The sequence below is a fragment of the Lathyrus oleraceus genome, chromosome 5 (genome assembly GCF_024323335.1).
Source record: "Lathyrus oleraceus cultivar Zhongwan6 chromosome 5, CAAS_Psat_ZW6_1.0, whole genome shotgun sequence".
Lineage (NCBI taxonomy): Eukaryota > Viridiplantae > Streptophyta > Magnoliopsida > Fabales > Fabaceae > Lathyrus > Lathyrus oleraceus.
The window spans coordinates 571,540,912-571,560,882 of NC_066583.1; the positions used below are offsets into that span (position 1 = coordinate 571,540,912).

The 19,971-nt window shown below is 35.6% G+C and overlaps 1 protein-coding gene across 1 annotated transcript; it reads right to left on the reverse strand.

Annotated features, from left to right (window-relative positions):
• Window positions 1-238: 238 nt before the first annotated feature.
• Window positions 239-7,396, reverse strand: LOC127086553 (uncharacterized). The gene is made up of 7 exons (XM_051027329.1): window positions 6,875-7,396; window positions 3,698-6,583; window positions 2,784-2,837; window positions 2,080-2,410; window positions 1,170-1,280; window positions 900-1,078; window positions 239-736 (listed from the first exon to the last, which is right to left on the reverse strand). Exons 1-4 carry the CDS (start codon window positions 7,328-7,330, stop codon window positions 2,156-2,158), a joined length of 3,651 nt encoding a protein of 1,216 aa, XP_050883286.1. The 5' UTR covers window positions 7,331-7,396; the 3' UTR covers window positions 239-736; window positions 900-1,078; window positions 1,170-1,280; window positions 2,080-2,155.
• Window positions 7,397-19,971: the final 12,575 nt, after the last annotated feature.

Sequence of the window (19,971 nt, forward strand, 5' to 3'; positions counted from 1 at the left end):
TTTAACAATTTACCTAAATTCTCTAAAATCTTTTGTCCAATATAATTTTTTAATTCCTCCAAATTAAGAGAATTTAATTTTATGAATATAATTAATCTCACAACTCTTCCCACCTTAAATCACTTTATTCTTTTTACTCAATCTTTCTCTCTTTTTTTAAATCTCCTGTCTCTTCTACAAACTCCCAAACAAAACCTAACTAAAAATAAAACCAAATACTAATACAATCCAATAAAAGTATGGTTGGAAAGGAGACATCAATAAAGTCGGGTATTAGTCATCGAAAAAGTCGGTAGATATTTCACATCAATAAGATAGTTACCAAAATCCAAAAAAAAAAATTAAGATAATACAAAAAAATACAATGCAAAGTCTATGAAAGATCCCTTCAGACCTTGGCACACAATTTTCAGCACATTTGATGATCAGCAAGCTTCCACTAAGCCAAAGACACTGAAAGAAATTCTGACATCATCCGGCTAACATTTATAGAATTATCCCATTCTAGGGCCTCTTGAAGTAAAAAGCTAAACTCCGTTGCTTCTCCCCTTCACAAATAATGCACAGGACAGAACCAAAATCAATGCTCACTGCTCATATATATTGATGTGTTTCACATTGAAGAGCAACATCATTACATTAAAGACAATAACCAGTGCCTTGGTTGCACCATACTCTATGCAGCGCAGATGATGCCATCCAACCTTTCATCAACTAAAACTTTGTGGGGTTTCACCTGCAAGCATGATTTCACTTCCCCGTAAGTCTCGCAATTGGAATTTCAATGGTAGGAAGGTTTAGTGACAGTCACATGAAAATAAACAAGCATAAATCAATTAAAGGCTCCGATGTTGCTTTTCCAATTACTAGCAGATTCAGGACAACATTAAAATACTTACCATTACTAGCACAATTCAAGGTCTGTGGCTATTGATGTGCAAATCACAGACTCCCCTCAATCGTAGAATACTTTCATTTGACAAGTATCGTCCAAATAAATCCAGACAGCAACATTCAATCCACGGATTCGCATTTATGATTTATCCACACGAGATTACAGAAAGCGCAGATGAACATGCTACAAAGCCGTCCAAAAAGCAATTTAAAAATCTGACAAGGATAAATATTCCACATTATCATACCCTTTTTCTTTTTAAGCATTATCGTACCTTACTATGATTAAAGCAGTTAATTCTGAACAATGATGCATCTCATGTGTTTCCATTACAGCTCAGTGAATTTATTATAGACCATACTCACCATCCACAAAATTCCTCATCCTGCACACACATCTAATCATGAGTTCATAAGACCTGGCAACTGTATTAACTATAACTCGAATGATATTAGAGTGTAAATCCAGCTAAAAAAGGAATAGCCAGCAATGTTGTGAACACAATTATTTCACAGATTAAACTATTAAAGGCATAAATCAACAAGCTCTGATGACAGTGTCGGATTGACACACATGCCACTCAGTTAACATAATATTTGACAGCACTCAGTTTCCTAAAATTTGGCTAAGAAAGTGCAAAAAACTCCAAAACATTGGCTTTATGGGTAACTAAAAGTTTAGTCCTAAATTGTACAGACTAATCAATCTTACGTATTTTTTTGGCCTAGAGAGAAAATTGAGGAAACAACTTCCTAAAAAGTTATAAATGACTATTTATTTAACTTTATCTGTAATAAATTTCTATACCTTCAAGACTTTGTCTAATGTACACAAGTAAGATAGTCTTGCACCATGCAAAGTGGATTTTTTTACCATTAGAACAATAAGTCACACCATATCTCATTTGATCCAATGGTGGAATTAATTGATCTAATGGTGGAAACTAACTTGTGCATGATGCAAAACTTAACTAATTTTTGCACCATAGAACTAACCTAGTTCTAAAGTGTAATTAGTAGTATTGTTGTGAGTAAAGCCCGTGAATCACTCTGCAAAATATAATTTTAATTCCTTTAACTTAGCACATCTAGTTTTAATAGTCACATAATCACTAAATTTCCCCATTAAATTTCCATAACAAAATGTCTGTTAAAAGGAGGAGGTGGGGGGGTTGAGCTTTTCACCTGGGTTCTGGATCAACTATTGAAACCCTTTCATTTAGATTTAAAATAGGCCACTCAAAGATTTGGTCGGCATTTACTATGTTTGATATCCCTCATCACTGCTCCCTTTGGACAAGATCTGCAGTACTGTGCCCTTGGTTATCCAGGCAGTCATTTCTGGCTGTTGTTCAAAGGGATTAAGAGGATGCTTGTTTCCATCTTCAAGCTGCACACCGTAAACAAATGGTAATTTAAGGGTAAGGAAACTATCTGGTGGCAAGATCACTTGACATCCAAGGCTAAACTGCAATTTCCGTTCACGATCCGGAACTGATGGAGGCAGGCATGACGTCTACAAGGACAAAATAATGTGATGAGTATACAATTGAGAAGAATAACAAAAGTATAGCTATATTAATACAATTTTAGAAGTCCAAACAACAATGCTGGAAAGGAGCAATCAAACATGCAGAAAATGGATTTAATAAAATATCCCCAAGCCACATAAATTTAACACCGAAAAGAAATACACTCTTCTATATACAATATGCTATAAAATAAGCTGGGCCGAATATACAAAAGAAGGTAGTTTCTCTCAAAAAAAATAAAAATAGGGAACACATTTCTCCCAACTTAAAACACCCATTTTGTCGAGATGTATTACTGTTATCTAATCGAGTCTTTGGCGTTTTAAACATGTACGTTCCAAAAGAAGAAAGGCGTACCTCAAATTGCACAACAGGGCATGTTGCTAGTATCACAGGAAACGCCGGTGTGACCTACAGCAAGATATATACATTAGGTAGCTGATCTAATAATAGCAATTGTTATATTACATATACAATTATCATCATAAAATGAAAATAAACTGAAAATCAAATATCAAGTGGCATCCAATACATTAGCCAGCAAAATCAACAACACGGTTTTCAACCACTCATGTCAATGGCTAGCAAAAAAAGTTTATGATAAATGGTTCATTAGTTACAAGTCAATTTAGTCTTGTAGAAGCCAAATGGAAAACACAGCTCTCTATAAAATAATAGGCAGTTCAACATTTTTGTTTTACAGTGGGAAAAAATTGGATCAAGATTTTTATATCACCGTGTTATCAAATAAAAAAATTACACCAGGATGTTTTTTTCTAATTCACAAACATATTCTTAATGGAGGGTATTCAATTTTGCAAAATAAATCCTCGTGTCATAGTCTGATTTGAGAACTTTATGCAGGTTTTTTCCTTTATTCCAACAAAGAAAACCAGTCTCTACATCAAGGTCGAAAGTATTTCATTATCCACGTGGTGTCTTTCTTTGACAGTATAACAAGCATAAATTTTGTTAGAGAAACTGGTCCCCATCAATAAACAATTCCTTACCTGGAAATACATTCATAGAAATTTTGGTTTATCTTATGCAATAAAAAAAAAGAAAGTGAAATAAGTTAAAGGAGATGAAGCAAATTTAATTAGGGTGATATTAGCCTTTTTTTTACAAAAAGCAAGTGTGCAACAAGTGTAGTTCACAGAAAGTGTAAAACACAAAAACGAAAGAAAACATAAATTTGAACATTTTCGGTATTAAAGTCAATTGATGCTATTGAAACTTGATTAAATGCTTACATAAGGTGAAACACATACCATAAAAATCCTTTTAAGCTGTGAGATACCGCTAGCAAACTTAACCTCTGCTGTATCTTTCTTATTCCTAGAACGCCTGCAATGAGGACAGATCATATAGATAGGCAAATTTCGGTTCAGCATGGACAATGCAAGTTCATCATCACCCTTGATATTAGCATGCATATCCCGTCCGCTATCTTTCATAAGATTGGGGGGTTTTGCCAATATATTCACAGATGTCAAATTTTTTTCCTTCAGTGGAATAGAAGTATATACTGGTCCATTAGCATTCAGATAACCATTAGGAATGACTTCATTTGACTTTCCAACATCTCTTTCCTTATTAATGGATGGAGAAAGAATTTCATTTGAGCTTCGATGAACTTTGGACCAGGAAGCATTATTGCTTACTCTAGTATGAGATGCCTGATTTCTTTCAGTGGGCTCCATAGAAGAAGATAAATGAGATTCGTCAGATGGTGAGTAAAAGGATCCAAGTTCAGTGAGATGATCTGCACTTAACAGGAAACGATGGCCACGGGGGCATTCATGTTCAAATCCAACATTGACGATTACATGCTTTAAAGAAGAATGGGGTTTGCTCCTTTCACCGCCATTAAGGTGTACAGGTACTACATTGCTACCTATCCTCAAAAAAGGGTCACTGTCTCTGCGATTATTATTTCCACTGCCATGAAGAGGTCCCTCAGTAAATGACACATCTTGAAATTTTAGAGATATTTGATGATCGATCGTTGCATTAATCCTTTCTGTATTCTGATTACTTGGCCTGCTTTGTTTCATATCTTTCTCTGAACCTAATGTAGGCAATTTCCTTTGCTGGAGAGGAGGGAATCCTGAATCAACGGCCGCTGATCCAGCAACAACCTCAGAAAAAGGCTTTCTCATTTTGAAAATGGGAAAACCTCTACCGAAACTTATATCTTTGTTATCAGCTTTAGTAATATCTAAAGGTGTTCTATAGTCTTCCACTCCACTCTCCACAGCAGAGTGAGTTTGTCTATCACCGGTTTCTTTTGCATCTGCAATATATTCAACATTAGATCCCCTAATTACAGAATTCTGTTTCACTATGCTCTCGGTTGAACCATTTAGCCTTTTATGTTTCTCCAAGTATATTGTCCATTTCAGAAGATATTTCTCAGTAGCACAAAATCCACTCTGAAGTAAGCCTTTGGAAGATTCGTAGTATCTTGAACCTCCAATACGCAGCAAACTCCAAGCAGAAGAATGAACAGGTCCTTCAACTTCAGTTTCTGGTAGTTTGACTGCAGGAAGTAGCTTATCACAGTCAAAGAAGCAGCAAGCATCAGCTGATTCAAAATCAAACGGGTCTGGGTGTAACTGTCGTGAACGGCCACAAGCACAGGCATGCAGGAAAAAGTAGCCACTTGAATGTGGCTTGGACAAAGATCCCAATTCTGAATTACTGCCATCGACATCATGCCTTTGGTGCCTGCACGGTTTGCCCGTCAAACTAACAGCATCACATAGTTGCCTTCCTGATTTCCAAATGGAAGAGCATTCCTCTTCCAACGTTTTTGCAAAAATTTGCACTGCAGGTCCTTTTACCTTTGACTGAAATGCATGCAAAGCCTTATCTAAGTGAGTTTCATGTTCTGATGTGGGATAACAAGCAGGCAAATCTTTCAAATATATCTCCTTTGCAGCTGGAATGGCTCTTTGGCACCACAAAGTTGAAAACTTAGTGTTCAACCCTCTACCACATTGTAACCAAGATACTGCAACATCTAAAGGATCTGTACCCTTCAAAGATTCTTCCATTGCAGGTGAAACAGGGTTCCTTGGACGAGGTCTTCTTTTAAAATTTTCTAATTCATCTAAACAACCCCCTTTTGCACAGAAAATTCTACTCAAGATATGACGACTTGAAGTTAACCAAGTTTCAAAACTTGGAAGATCAGGAGCAGTTAATGTTTTGCTAGAAGCAACTGAGGCAGCCGCCGCCGCTGCTGCCACAGCAACCATACCAACACCAGAGCCACTGTTGGTATTAACTAGCCCCCCTCTCCCTCTCAAAATATCAGACTGCCTGTAAATGAACTCTTTAATTGATATTAAATCCTCTTTGCTTGCTATTTGCCCATGGCTTTCCAGCAGAAGAGAATCTGAGGTTGCTTTCCCATTCAAGACATCTTCAACAAGTCCTGTGGCAAACTCAAGAGATTCACCTTTATTAACTGAAAGTCGATCTAACAAAACAACTGCCCTTGATGCATCAAGTGAAAAGAGAGCTGTAGAAGCTGAAGAAGCCCCAGTTCTCACACCAGAGTGTGTAACTTCAGAGCCAGATAATGTTCTACATTTCTTAATCAAAAAGCGAAATTGCGCTTCAAGAGACGACTGTAGTTTCTTCCTAAGTCCACCTTCAGATCGACTTGCAGGACGTGCCAGTACAACAACTGAACCAGAACCTTTAGTAGCAGCCAGATTTGCCTTGGCTACACTACTCAAACTAGAAGACTGGTTAAGCGAAGAGACATCCGAAGAGTCCTCCCCATTCGTATTGGAAACCGATAAATCAGAGAAGTCATCCACAAACACAAACAACATCACAGGTATGCACTGTCCCGGAAACAAAGAAGTATAAGATCCTAAACCTGACATGAGAGACACAGCTGACGCATTGCGATTCAAGTTACCAACACCAACACCTCTTCCCGGAGAAGAATTATTCCCTGACAAGGTAGCTCGAGAAGATAATGAAGCTGCAGAATGCACTCTGGACGGTAAGGGTGGCGCACCTTGTGACCTAGCAAACGGAGCCATAGCATGCTTTGCTGCTTGTAGCACACGAAAATTCTTTAAAACCCTAGTACCAAACTGTGACCCCTCCTGATTATATATGATAACATGACAAACCTGCATTTCTAACTAGTTAATTACATTACACCAACCACGCAAAATTTCATTACTATAAAGTACACACAAAACACACCCTGCAAAAACATAAAAGTAGCTAAATCTAAATCACTAACATTACAGTTCCTAAATCCTAATTTCCTAATCCAATCTGGTTTTGTTAACATAATCCTACTCTAATTCAGCAGACGTAGCACAAAGAAAACAAAATTTAAAGAAAATTAAAGACAATTGTCAAGGCTACGTTTCCAATTCGATAAGATTAAAGCAATGATGATGAAAAAGACTTACAGAGAACATGAAAAGCATTCCCTGTAGGTCACCGAACTCATGCTCTTCAACGACAGAATCGAATCCCGGCGAAGTTTCATCCGAATCGTGAACGGTCGAACAACGAGCAGAAGAGAAGTGAAGAAACAAAATCCCCTTATCACGGTCACGAAAGTAACTAATTCTTCTACGCTTAAACCATTCACTAGCTTCTTCATTATCGATGAGTAACGCCTTATCGAGGTTACCAGAAGCGAAGACGTTAGAATCGATGACTCGGTTGAGCAGGTGAGTTGAATCGTCGTGTCGTCGCGATATAAAACCGACGACTACTACACCGTCGGAGGAAGGAGGTGGCGCCGATGTGGGATGAACGGTGGCGGAGGAGGAGGAGGAAGAAGAAGCGGAAGAAGACGGTGGTGGACGAATGAGAACTCGAACCGGGGATGGAGAAGGGTTTCGAGTCTCCATTAACATAATCTGCTAAACTGTGTTGCGAGATTCTTTATTTTCAATTTCATGCCATGTTTTTTCTGGCTTTTTTTTATTTTATTTAACTTTTGGTAGTTTTTATTTAAACTTTTTTTTTTTTAACTTCAAGTTAAACGCAGTTTACACTTGCACTGCTGCGTTACTTCTTGCGGATATTCTCAACTAAAAGTTCGGTCTTAAACGGTTAAACTTACTCCTCGATAGTACAATACAATACAACCTAGCCTTGATATCTTTGGAGTCTATAGTCTACTTATTTTTAAGTAATTTATTTGTTTTTAGTCAATATTACAACACTTTTTTTAAAATAAAGTAGCAATTAACTCATCTAGTTCATTGGTAATTAACGTTAGATTTAATAGGAAAGATCAGGATTTAATCTCATGAGTACAATTAAGAGAAGATTGAACAATTTGATTTCAAAACTGACCTCTATACCAGATAAAATATATAAATATAATGCAAAAATGTTATAATATCATTACAAATAATGTCGATTTTCTAACTTCTTCTTCCTAATGCTTAATATGTCTCGCATATGTTGATTCTCTTACTCTTGCAACTTCACTACAGTTCTGTCTCCATCGCCCTGTGATGGGAGGTAAAGGAAAATGGGTTTCAACTTCATCTGAACTCAATGATTATTGTTAACAAAATCAACTACAATCATTTTGTGTCTATTTGGAGCTATGCATGGAACTATCACTAATGAGAAGATTGTGATGTTAAGGTTTCTGGACAACGAGACCAATATAACACCATATCTAGAAGCAATAGGGTAACCCATATCAGGAATCGCCATCCACTTATCACGACGATGAACATCGAAGCTAGCTACCCGTAATGCACTCATAACTTTCGGTATTGTATCACATAACAAATTAGAATATAGTTGACGATGTTGATAAACTTTAGTATCTAACTATGTCTGAATCAAAGGTCAAGACTCTTCGCCTCATCCAAGTAAAGCTGCAATAGCCCTAAAACCACAATTCCCATCATCTTCCATATCAGCAATGTCATCAATGTACTGATACAAGAAAATATGAAACTGAGACAAATATTTTAGCTTTGAAGATACATTACACGGTTGAGTTTCAATTGGTTCTATACATGATCTATTTGTACTCTGACTTTCCTATGAGCCCTCAACATACTCCTACTGTGCAGGATCACGATGCACATCACTCTTTTTACTCTTCTTATTTCCCCTCTTTGGCATGTACTTCACTGGTGGTGGACACATAGAAGTTGTGGATGGATGTGTTAGTTCCTGAACTTTTTTCTTCATCGCTCTCTAACCTACAATATTCAATGTACCAAAACACTTCTTGATTTCTTCACACTCTTCTTCTAAATCCAATTGTGTCTCACTTTCTTTTTCAGTGACCTCGCTCTCTTCAATGAATAATTTCCTTCAAAACACATGTATCGATTCTAACGGAATATGCTCTTCTTGTATTTGATAAAGCTCACACGTACAAGGTAAACCATGTGTTGTTCTAATGAAACAACCATGTGTTGATTTGTCACAACCAATAAACTTTAACCTTTCTAGATCATTCCCACTGTGTTGTATGCATTGTCTTGAAACGAAGTCGTGCAATCTGGAGTAAAATAAAGAGTCATACTGATTCTCAATATTGGCAACTTTTCTGAAATGATACTCTAATTTAACCTAATTACAACTTCAACATGGTGTTAACAACATCCCAACTTTTGCATAAATATCTCATGTTACTTGTCAATATATCTTTTAGTCTCTAGTGAGCAGACTCAACCCTAAAAAACATAAACAAAACAAGATATCATTATTTGATAATTAGTAGTGTAACTATATTCATATTCACATCAATGTACTTGTTCATTGTTTGTTCTCTATATGAGTGACTCTATTAGTCCAAGCAGTATCAAATCTTCCTTTATAGGGTGTCAACCAATTTTTGTGCACATATTGAACAAGTTTTGGAATGTCAGCACACACAATTGTGACTGCACTATCCTATTAGATATGTTTTAAACGATGTCAAAACTAGGACACGTAGTATTTGTGTATATTGGATCTTGTTTTCTATGTATAGATGTGCATTATCATAATAGGGCATTTAAAATCAAATTAGATTAGCTATTACAAGTAAAAACTATGATTTTTCATGAAAAATGGGTGAATTAGTCAATACATGATTGTTATGAGTCAATACATCAAACCTATGAGTCAATACATAATGAAGAATGGTTAAAAACATAACCCTGCCTTTTATGAGTCGATACTAGTTACAAATGAGTCGACTCAATCTGAAAGCTTTTTTAAACAATATGATTATGCGCATCCTTGTCTTATGTGAGTCAATACAAGCTGTGAATGAGTCGATATAAGTTACGAGTGAGTCGACTCATCTATGGTTGGAGTCAACTTAAACTAAAAGTTTTTTTTAAGGAATTTGGCTTTTTCTCTCTTGTATCGATACATAGGGTCTTATGTATTGACTCATACGAATTTGGAGTCAATACATCATGTTTGGAGTCAATATATGCATTGGCTCAATCTTTTCATAAACATGTAATTTTTTACTAAAAATTTGTTTTGTTTGTTATTCTTTCTACACACACGCATACATATAAATATGCATTCATGCATCATTTCTCAAACTGAAATCAAGAACACACTTAGAATTTTCTCTTCATCTTCAATCTTTTTCTTTATACATTCAACAATTACACATAATCATTTTTGTTGATTGTTCATCTAGAATAGATTGATAAGGTCCAATTTAGGATTAATGTAATCATAATTGGGTGGAGTATTCTTTGGGGGATTCATTGATAAAACTGATTAGGGTTTTTCCTCCAAGATCAAGGGTTGATTTGGGGGTTTTACACAAGTCTTTGCAACTTGGATTCATCCGAGTGAAAGCTTTGAAGAACGGGGATTCTTGCAAAGGAGTAGCGGTAATTAGAGGATCAATTGAAAGACTTGGATCAATATTTAGTATTTTGGATTCAGCCGAGTGAAATCTTTGAAGAATGGAAGTTCGGTCAAAGTAGTAACGGTAACTGGAGGATCAATTGGAAGTCTTGTGTGACTTGATCTAGCTAAGATCAAGGGAAGGGGGGAGCTAGGATCAACAATTAAACATAGGTTTTGGGGGTTTGAATTACTATTACTTCTCTTGTAAACTACTATTGCAAAGGTTAATTAAAATATCTCAATTCTATTTTGATTTTGGGGCAGACGCACACACACACATACACATACTTTTTACATTTTGATATTGAACTTAGAGTGCAAATTTTGTCTAGCAGAAAAATTTTGGTTGTGTTGAAGTTTCACAAACTGTTTTGGTAAAATAATTGCAATCTAAACAATTGCAATTAGACTTTCATACTATCAACACAAATGGAAATAAACTTGGTTTTTATTGCACACCAAGTGTTCGATAAATCTTATGCACACTAAGTGTTCGATAAATTGTCTATATCAATTTAAATTTTCTATTTTCATTGGAAATCGACAATCATTGTGTGATATTATTCAAATTTATCATGTAAAATATATTGATTCACTTTCTCATCATTAGTGTACGTTTCTTTACAGTTTAAATCCATATTTGATTCTTCTAGTAACAGTTCGGGATAGATGAGTATCGATCTGGATTTGCTTCTGCTTGCCATAGTAAATATTTTCAAAATATAATTTTTTATCTACAAAAATTTTATTGTGATGTATTCATCCCCCCCTCTAGATTGTTGCCTTCATCTAACAAGTGGTATCACGAGTACCGATTTATCTTGTGCTTCAAATTTGCTTATTAGATTATGACTTTCGAACTTAAAGGGGCATATAATAAAGTGTATGTTTTTAGTGGTAAAAACTATGGTTATTGGAAGGATTGTGTGCATATTCATATCAATTCTATTGATAGGAATGTATGGAACACCATCAAAGATGGTCCATTTGAAATAACAATGACCAATACGGATGGTGTTGTTGTACCTAAACTGGAAGCATAATGGAATACAGGTGATGAGAATAAGTATTCTTGTGATTGAAAAGTAATGAATATTCTAATCTCCACTTTAGGAGTTGATGAATATTATCGTGTTTCTCATTGTGAAACTTGTAAAGCTATGTGAAACTCATTACAAGTTTCCCATGAGGTACAAATGAGGTCAAACAAGCTAGAATCAATACTTGAAATCAATAGTTTGAACTCTTTCATATGAAGCATGGTGAAACCATTGCCGATATGAAAAAGATGTTCACTCATCTTATAAATCGTGTGAATGTACTTGTTAAGTCGGTTTCCAATGAAATTGTCTACTAACAAAGTTTTGAGATGTCTTAATAGGGAATGACAATCTAAGGTCACCTCCATCAAGGAAATTAACAACCTATTGACATTAGACATTACTAATTTATCTGGAAAGCTTGAAGAACATGAGCAAGAGCTCATTTGTTTAGAGACACATAAGAAAAAGATTAATAAAGAAAAGAACAAGGACAATTAGGTGAAAATAAGTCAATTGCTCTTAAGGCTTATAATTCTAAGCCCTTAACAAAAGAGCATGATAAAAGTGGATCTAGTGATGATAAGAAGTCAAATGATGAAGAAATGAGGTTTTTTGTTAGAAGGTACTATAAGTACATTAAGAAAATGGAATAAATTATTCTGACAAGAATTTCATTAACTATAGAAGGCATTCAAATACCTCAAGGGAAGATGAGAATAAGAAGGAAACATCTAAAGGTTCACGCTATAATTATGGAATAGCCGGTCATTAGAAGCCGGATTGTTCATTGGTTAAGAAGGATAAAGGAAATGGTCAATAAAATAAGTCTAACAAGTCTAGAAGACAATACATTGCATAGGATAATGATAGTGAATCCTCGAGTGAAAGTAGCTCAAGTGAAAGTGATGAAGCGGAAAATCTTTGCCTCACGGCCCATCATCATAAGAAGAAGAATGTAAGCCATTCTAAATTTGAACTTATTGATGATATGTCTTATTCTGAATTACAAATTACTTTTGAAAATCTATATGGTGAAGTCGTAGATGCTTTTAAAAGATTGGATTCAAATAAAAAAAACCATACTTAGAAGTCAAAGTTTTAGAAACTGAAAAACAAATGGAAGCTCTTAAGAAATTCATGTTAGATGCTTCAAAAGTTGATGTTGAGTAAGAGAAATCTTATTGGTTTGATTGTGAAACTTGACACATTTGGCAAAAAGAGGTTAATACTCTAAAAGCCAAATTATACAAGGCTTTAGAACCAAAGGTCACCTTCACTATTGATCCTACAAAATTCAAAAGATCTTTAAATGTGTCGTACAAGAAGTACAATTTTGTTTTAAGGGAATCTAATAGTGAAAGTCATTCACATCATCATTTGACTTGTCATTATTGTTGTAAGAAATGTCATACCATTGTTAAATGCAAATTTAGGAGATACTTAGTTCCTAAAGGTGTACTTTGTAACACCCCAGTTTTAATAAATTATCTTATTTTAATTTAATTATACTTTTTTATGTATTTGTTTGTGTATTTGTTTGATTATTGTGGGTGGGTGAATAATTGAATGTGAGTGAGAGAGATGGTGAGTGACCTTGTAGTAGGATGTGAAGAGGAATTAGAAAAAGATAGAATTACTTAAAATTATTTTATTAATTGAAATAATATTTTAATTTTATTATTTAAATAATAGTATTTTAATTATTAAATGAAATAATATGAGTAGTAGCATTTTTAGTGAATTTAATTATTTTGTTATTAGAGATAAAATAATAAGAATATAGTAATTAAATATAGGAAATAAAAGAGGAACGACATTGTTGGGTTTTTGTGAGTAAGTAAGGATAGAAAGGTAAATCCAAAATTTAGGAGTTCTGTTATTATAAAAAGAAAGTTAAAGAGCTACAGGGTTTTTGATAATAAGTGAATTGGAAGAGTTAGGGAAAAGAGAAGAGCAATATAGGAGAGCTAATATAGAAGGAGAGGAGAACCAAGAACATAACCAATTATTGCTTCTAGGAGAACAAGTTAAGGGGGAGAATAACTTTCAATAAGGCTTATGCATGGGGGGTAGGATGGAGGAGTTCTTAACCTCCAATAGGGCATTGGGTTGTTCATGAAATTTTGAGTGTCTATGATATTATGATGTTGATTGGTTGAATTGATATGTATTTTCGTGTATAATTTGGTATGTGATTACTGTTTTGAAATTGTTAATATTTCACACCGTTGTCGAAGGTTTTAAACTTTAGGATTAATATATTTTTTAAAAAATTAAGAATTATATATGTTAAATTTTTATTTTAATCATTGGATAATTGTAGAACATCGAATTCTGAGACCAGAGCTTTTTATTGAATCAAAAGTAGAGGTCTGGAAGGGATTCTATGGTGGAAAATGCAGAAATGTAAATCCTGGGTATTTGTGCACAAATTCTGGGACTTAGTGATGAACTGGCCATGGAAAAAAACTCAGTTATGCGTGACGTTCGTCAACCCTCATGACTTCCTTTATGTCTAACAAAAAATATCATAACTTGAGATTCGTGACTCCGCTTGGGACGCGGTTCGAAGGGTTGGAAAGCTAACATGTAGTACTATCTCATGATGATGCCTTAAGAGGATGAGTGTGTATTTAATTAAGTGAATATACTATTTTACTCAAGGTGTAATGTCAGTGGCTATGTTTCTAGCTACTGAGTTGGATTTTATGTGTTGTATTGTCGTATGATTCATGTTAAATTTAGGCATGTTTTTGGTGACTTAAATTAATTAATTGCATAATTAAATTAGGTTGTTGAGTATTAATAATTGATTTAGAAAAATTATTTAATTGTTATAATTAAATCTATAATGCTATTTGGTGTTGTTATGTGATTAACGAAAGATGATGTTTTGTATGCATAAATTTGGTTGTATATGGTGTATGAATATTTGAGTTGTGTGATGCTTGTATGTGAATATGCATAATTGTTATTGTGGTGGTGGTAGTTAGAATGGGGAACTATGTTGTTGTATATTATTTATGTTTTGATGTTGTTTATGGAATATTGTATGATTAATTGTTGTGACCCTTATGTTTGCACAATTAGTTGATTAAATTGATGTGTTGTTTGAAATATAATTTTGTTGAGATGAATTATTAACATGCTTGTATTACACTATTGATTGATAATGTGCATTTTGTGATTTTCATGTGATGTAATCCAGAGAGGGGATTACTACAGTTGTCAATGCATTACTTTACAATCAGAAGAGGGGTCTTAACTCATTGATTTAATGATATGATCATGCATCATAAGAGTTGTGTCAAGAGGCGTGTATGATAGTTCAAAATAAGGGATTAATGGCTTGTTCTAAGCTCAGAAGAGGGGGCATGAAACTCATAAGAGGGAGCTCATGGGTTCAGAAGAGGGGACCTGACTCTAGAGAGAATGGAATATTGACTTGGTACCATATGCATATGCATAGAGTTGCATAGTCGAGTTGCATTACATAATGAGTTATATGCATAATTGTTGAGTTGTGATTGATTGATGAGTTCAGGTGTGAGATTGTGATGAGATATTATATGAATGAAATTGTATAGAGGTGTTGTGTTATTATCCTACCTTGCATTATATGCTTGTTATTATTGTTTGTGATTTCTCACCCCTTTTGTTTGAATGTTGCCTTTACATGGGCATCATGCAGATACTCAGGAGTAGAGTCGACGTTGTAAGTGGAAGCTAGCTCCTATAGCTATTTCTTTTAGTTTCTTTGTTATAGCTTTGGTTATGATCAGCTATGTAACACTGGGGAGCGTTTTCTTTGTTTTAGGTTGACATTTCGTAGATACAATGTATACTCTCGTATTTTATGTTTTTGTGTGATAAGCATTTGGAGAAGACTCACGAGTAGATGCTTTTTAACTATAATATGGGATTCAAATTGATTTATTCTAATTGAGTATTTCCGCTGCGATGATACCCTAAGTGAAGGTGAGCATGTGATGGCAGATGTTGCATGTTTATTTAAATTAAGTGTTACATGATCAACAGGTGTGTGTGTTTTGAGAGGTGTAACATCCTATGTGAAAATGTTGTGAAAAAACTTTGATTTAATTATAATTATGCGTTGGGGAAATAGGGTGTTACATATTTCAATGGTTGTCCAAGTGCAATAATCTTTCCACACACCCTCAAGGATCCAATGAAAATTTGGTACCTAGCATTATTGATTGACTTTGTAGGGAAAATGTCTTGACTTCTTGAAGAGTATATGTGATCTTAATAAGGGAAGCTCAATGCATATAAAAGGTAACATCTCCTTATTCATTGACTTTGTGGCAAAGAAGAAGGATATTGTGACCTATGAAGTTAACAAATATATGTGTTCGTGAAATATGTAATGTAGGTAAACCCCACTTTCACTACTATCTTTGATATTATAACTGTAACACCCCAAACTGCTTTCATGGATTACCGACTGACCCCACAAACCAACACGAGTCTTTTCAGCATGTTTTGACCTCACTCACACGCTTTCTAGGAAACTTCCCAGAAGGTCACCAATCCAAATAGTACTCCAAGTCAAGCATGCTTAACTATGAAGTTCTTATTTGTTAGGCTACCAAAAAGAAGACGCATCTTGTTGGTATAAGTAGTACCAATTAATTGCTATAAGCCTTCCTTCAACCATGCAGTCCCATACCTGCACAGACTCAGGATCCTTCTTATTCCGATGTGAATTCGGTTTTTCCCTAGAAGTTGTTAGGAGTGTCTCATTATCATGCCTCATGCACCAACAACCACTCTCTCACTCTCGGGTGTTACATGTAACCACTCTCCGCTCTCTCTGGCCTCGGGTGTTACATGCGCATCAGCTTCCGCTTGGTTCGTACCTGAACCACATCGTATTGGGAGAGGTATGGCTCTGATACCATTTGTAACACCCCAAACTGCTTTCATGGATTACCGACTGACCTTACAAACCAACACAAGTCTTTTCAGCATGTTTTTGAAGGAGAATTGCGATCCAAAACGCAGCGGAAATTAAAATTTTCTCCTTTAGAGATCCTTACGAATAGTCATGATCAGTGATAGAATATTTACCTCTTGTGACGATTGAAACCTTTGGTGCAGATCTCTTGTGACAATCAAAACCTTTGATGCAGATCCACGGAGCGATCACGAACGTTGAACGATGACAACGTCTCTACTCAGTCCACACGAACGGATTCCTTCAATCACAGTGCTAGCTGGTACGAATAAAGGCTTTGAGTGAGAGAGAGAGAGAGAGAGAGAGAGAGAGAGAGAGAGAGAGAATGAAAATAATGCAACCGCAATGAATGCTTCTGCACAAGGGTTCTATTTATAGAACCACTTGTGTGGGCTTCAAGCTAAAAAGCTCACTTAAGTGTATTTTGGCCCATATCTTATAATATGCCCAAAATCACTTAAGCTCATGGTACCTTACCATATTTCGTATTCTACTTAAGTACACCGTACCTTTACGATGTTCTACAATTCACTTAAGGGCATCGTACCTTACGGTGTTCCTTAGTTACTCTATCTCTCATCAATCCGTCCTTTGTGTGTGACCCTGTAGGTTTTCGCGGCATTGGCAATTATATTAAATCATGTATTTAACATAATAAACAGTGAGCGGTATCTAGCAACACATCACTGCTACCCAAGACACGAAAATGTCATGTGATCTGACAATTCCTTCTATGATAATACTTATGTGTATAATTACTCTTTTGCCCTTATGTTTATATTGAACACAAGGCATAGACCGTGTCATCCTTGTCCAGTTCAATATTGGGCCCATAGACATTTATCCTGTTATGCAGGATGGGCAAATTCCATCTAGGTCACTCATGTCCCTCAGCATGCTTCGTGGAGTACCCATCAACTATCTTTATGGTTATCCAGTTACGGACAACGTTGGATCAGCAATAAAGCACTCGACTCTACATCTAGGGTCCATAGTGGTTTCAGGTCGAAGAGTGGTATACACCATTATCACCATGAGAATAACTTATGACACTTTGCATAACATTCTATATAGTATTCTCATAGCGGGTCAATCCGGTATAAATATTACTCTTAATATTCATAACTATGTTTAAGACTTGATAACTCCTTATCCATGATCCATGAGATGTGATCATCAGTCTACAAACATAATAGTCTTAATGCTTTAATGTTATCCCACTTCACACTAAAGCTCGACTACAGATAATTTAAGAATAGTGTCCTTATGTTTAATGTGATCTCATGATCAAGTCACACTTGATACATTAAACGGACTAGCTATTTTAGGGACTTTATTAAACAAACATAATAAAGAAAAAGCCTTTTATTATTCGATACAAGTACCAAAAGTATTGGCCTCTAGGGCTTACACCAACAGTTTTGATCTCACTCACACGCTTTCCAGGAAACTTCCTAGAAGATCACCCATTCAAATACTACTCCAAGTCAAGCACGCTTAACTATGGAGTTCTTATATGTTAGGCTACCGAAAAGAAGATGCATCTTGTTGGTATAGGTAGTACAAATTAATCCTTATAAGCCTCCCTTTAACTATGCAGTCTCATACCTGCACAGACTTAGGATCCCTCTCATTTCTATGTGAATTCGGGTTTTCCCTAGAAGTTGCTAGGAGTGTCTCATTGGCATGCCTCATGCACTGATGACCACTCCCTCGCTCTCGGGTGTTACATGTAACCACTCTTCGCTCTCTCAGGCCTCGGGTGTTACAGTACCTGCTTATGAATACTCACTATTATTAAGGTTGAATACATCCCTTGTGATGTATGTATCCGAAAAATGTTGGGAAAGTTTTTTTTTCATGATTGGACTACTACCACGCCGACAGGGCTGTAAAGTGTAAGCTCTTGCACTAACTCTATCTGGATCAACAATGACTTTGTATAAGAGCATCTTAGACGGGAGGATAAATTCGAGAAGAAACCTATGTGAAGATTTTATTGTCCACTTCACTACTAGAAGCATCAACCATGGTGATGGTTGTGCTCAGTGGGATAACTCAAGGGAAAAAGGAAACCCTATATGGGGGAAGATGGGGGTTTGACATGAAGAGGATTGAGGCCAAACTACATGTTCCAAGAGAAGCTAAGGCTCAAGGAAGCCCATAGTTTGAAATATTAACTAAGTAGAGCATAAACTTACTTTGATTATGAGGAAAAACTCTTCGCCATGGGAATCAATTGAGGATCGAGGAACATTTGACATAGCCGACCACTAAAGAGAGATGCAAGTCGACATAAAGAAAAAGGAGAGCGTAGGGCCCCGATCCAGATTTGATGCTTATACTCCCTTGAACACTTAAAAAGAGAGAATTTGGAAATAATATGCGAATGTATAGTTCATAGAAGTTGAGACCAGGAACCCATACTCGGTTAGAGAGTCTTCCCGGACAAACAAGTCCAAGTAATTTTGTTTTCATTAGAGTCATGACCATAAAATGAATGATTTCATTCAGTTGAAGGATACAATTGAGAGACTGATCAAGATGGATGGTTGGCCGAGTACACTGGGGATAACAAGAGGGATGAGAAGACTCACCAAAGAAGAAGCGCTCCCCTCGGAGATAATAATCTCCTAAGAAAATTGTTGAAGTTGCCGCTAGACCAAAGGGCAAGGATACTAGTAATAGAGAAGAAGAGGGACATAAGGGAAAACTTCAGTACATTGCTTCCATCACTAGTCAGCCCCCCTCAATAGTTGATAACAAGTAGCCTTGGTTCCTAGTCAAATAGTTACTCGGTTGTGAATATGACACACAATATTTATTTATTTAACCCAAAAGTAGTATGGAATATTTTTGGCATAAATCATAACTCTAGCCATTTCTTGCAAGATACAATTCTGCCTTCTAACAATACCTTTTTACTAAGTTGTGATGGGAGAAGAAAACTCATGAGCAATTACTTCAATATTATAAAAATATAAAAGTTTTAGTTCTCAAATTCTCTGTCATAATCACTTTGAATATGAATTATCTTTCCAATTTCTTCTCCTTTTTCACGATGTAAACGATGACATAGGCCCTTAAAACAACAAAGGTGTCAGTTTTCTCACGAATGAAATCGACTTAGGTGTATCTTGAGTAATCATCAATACATATAAATACGTATTTCTTTCCTCCAAGACTCTCAACCTGCATGGGGTCCATAAGATCCACATGAATTAGCTCAAGCACACATGTAGTGGTAAAATGTTGAAATTTCTTATGTGACATCTTTATCTGCTTTCCTACCCAGCAATCATCACATATTTTCCCTTCTTCGATCTTGAGATAAAGTAGGCCAACAATATCTTCTCAACCACAACTTTCCTAATACTTATGAGATTTAAGTGTCCAAGCTTTTTGTGCCAAAGTTAATTTTCTCTAGTTTTGGAAATTAAGTAAGTTTGAGGCTTATTCTTATCAAAAGGTGGTCACATGTAGGAGTTATCTGTATATCTAGACCCCTTCATCAGTTAAGCATGTTTTTTTATTTGTGATAGTGCATTCATTGTTATTGAAGTTGACACATAAATCTTGATCACAGAGTTGACTAATGCTAATAAGATTAGTATTAAGGCCTTTAACCAAAAGCACA

Excerpts from the sequence above, each read along its gene's own strand:
- LOC127086553 (XM_051027329.1), bottom strand. The coding sequence starts at position 7,330 with ATGTTAATGGAGACTCGAAACCCTTCTCCATCCCCGGTTCGAGTTCTC. Across the intron at positions 6,584-6,874 it reads GAATGCTTTTCATGTTCTCT|GTTTGTCATGTTATCATATA; the intron begins GTAAGTCTTTTT and ends TTAGAAATGCAG. Across the intron at positions 2,838-3,697 it reads AGCTTAAAAGGATTTTTATG|GTCACACCGGCGTTTCCTGT; the intron begins GTATGTGTTTCA and ends ATCTTGCTGTAG.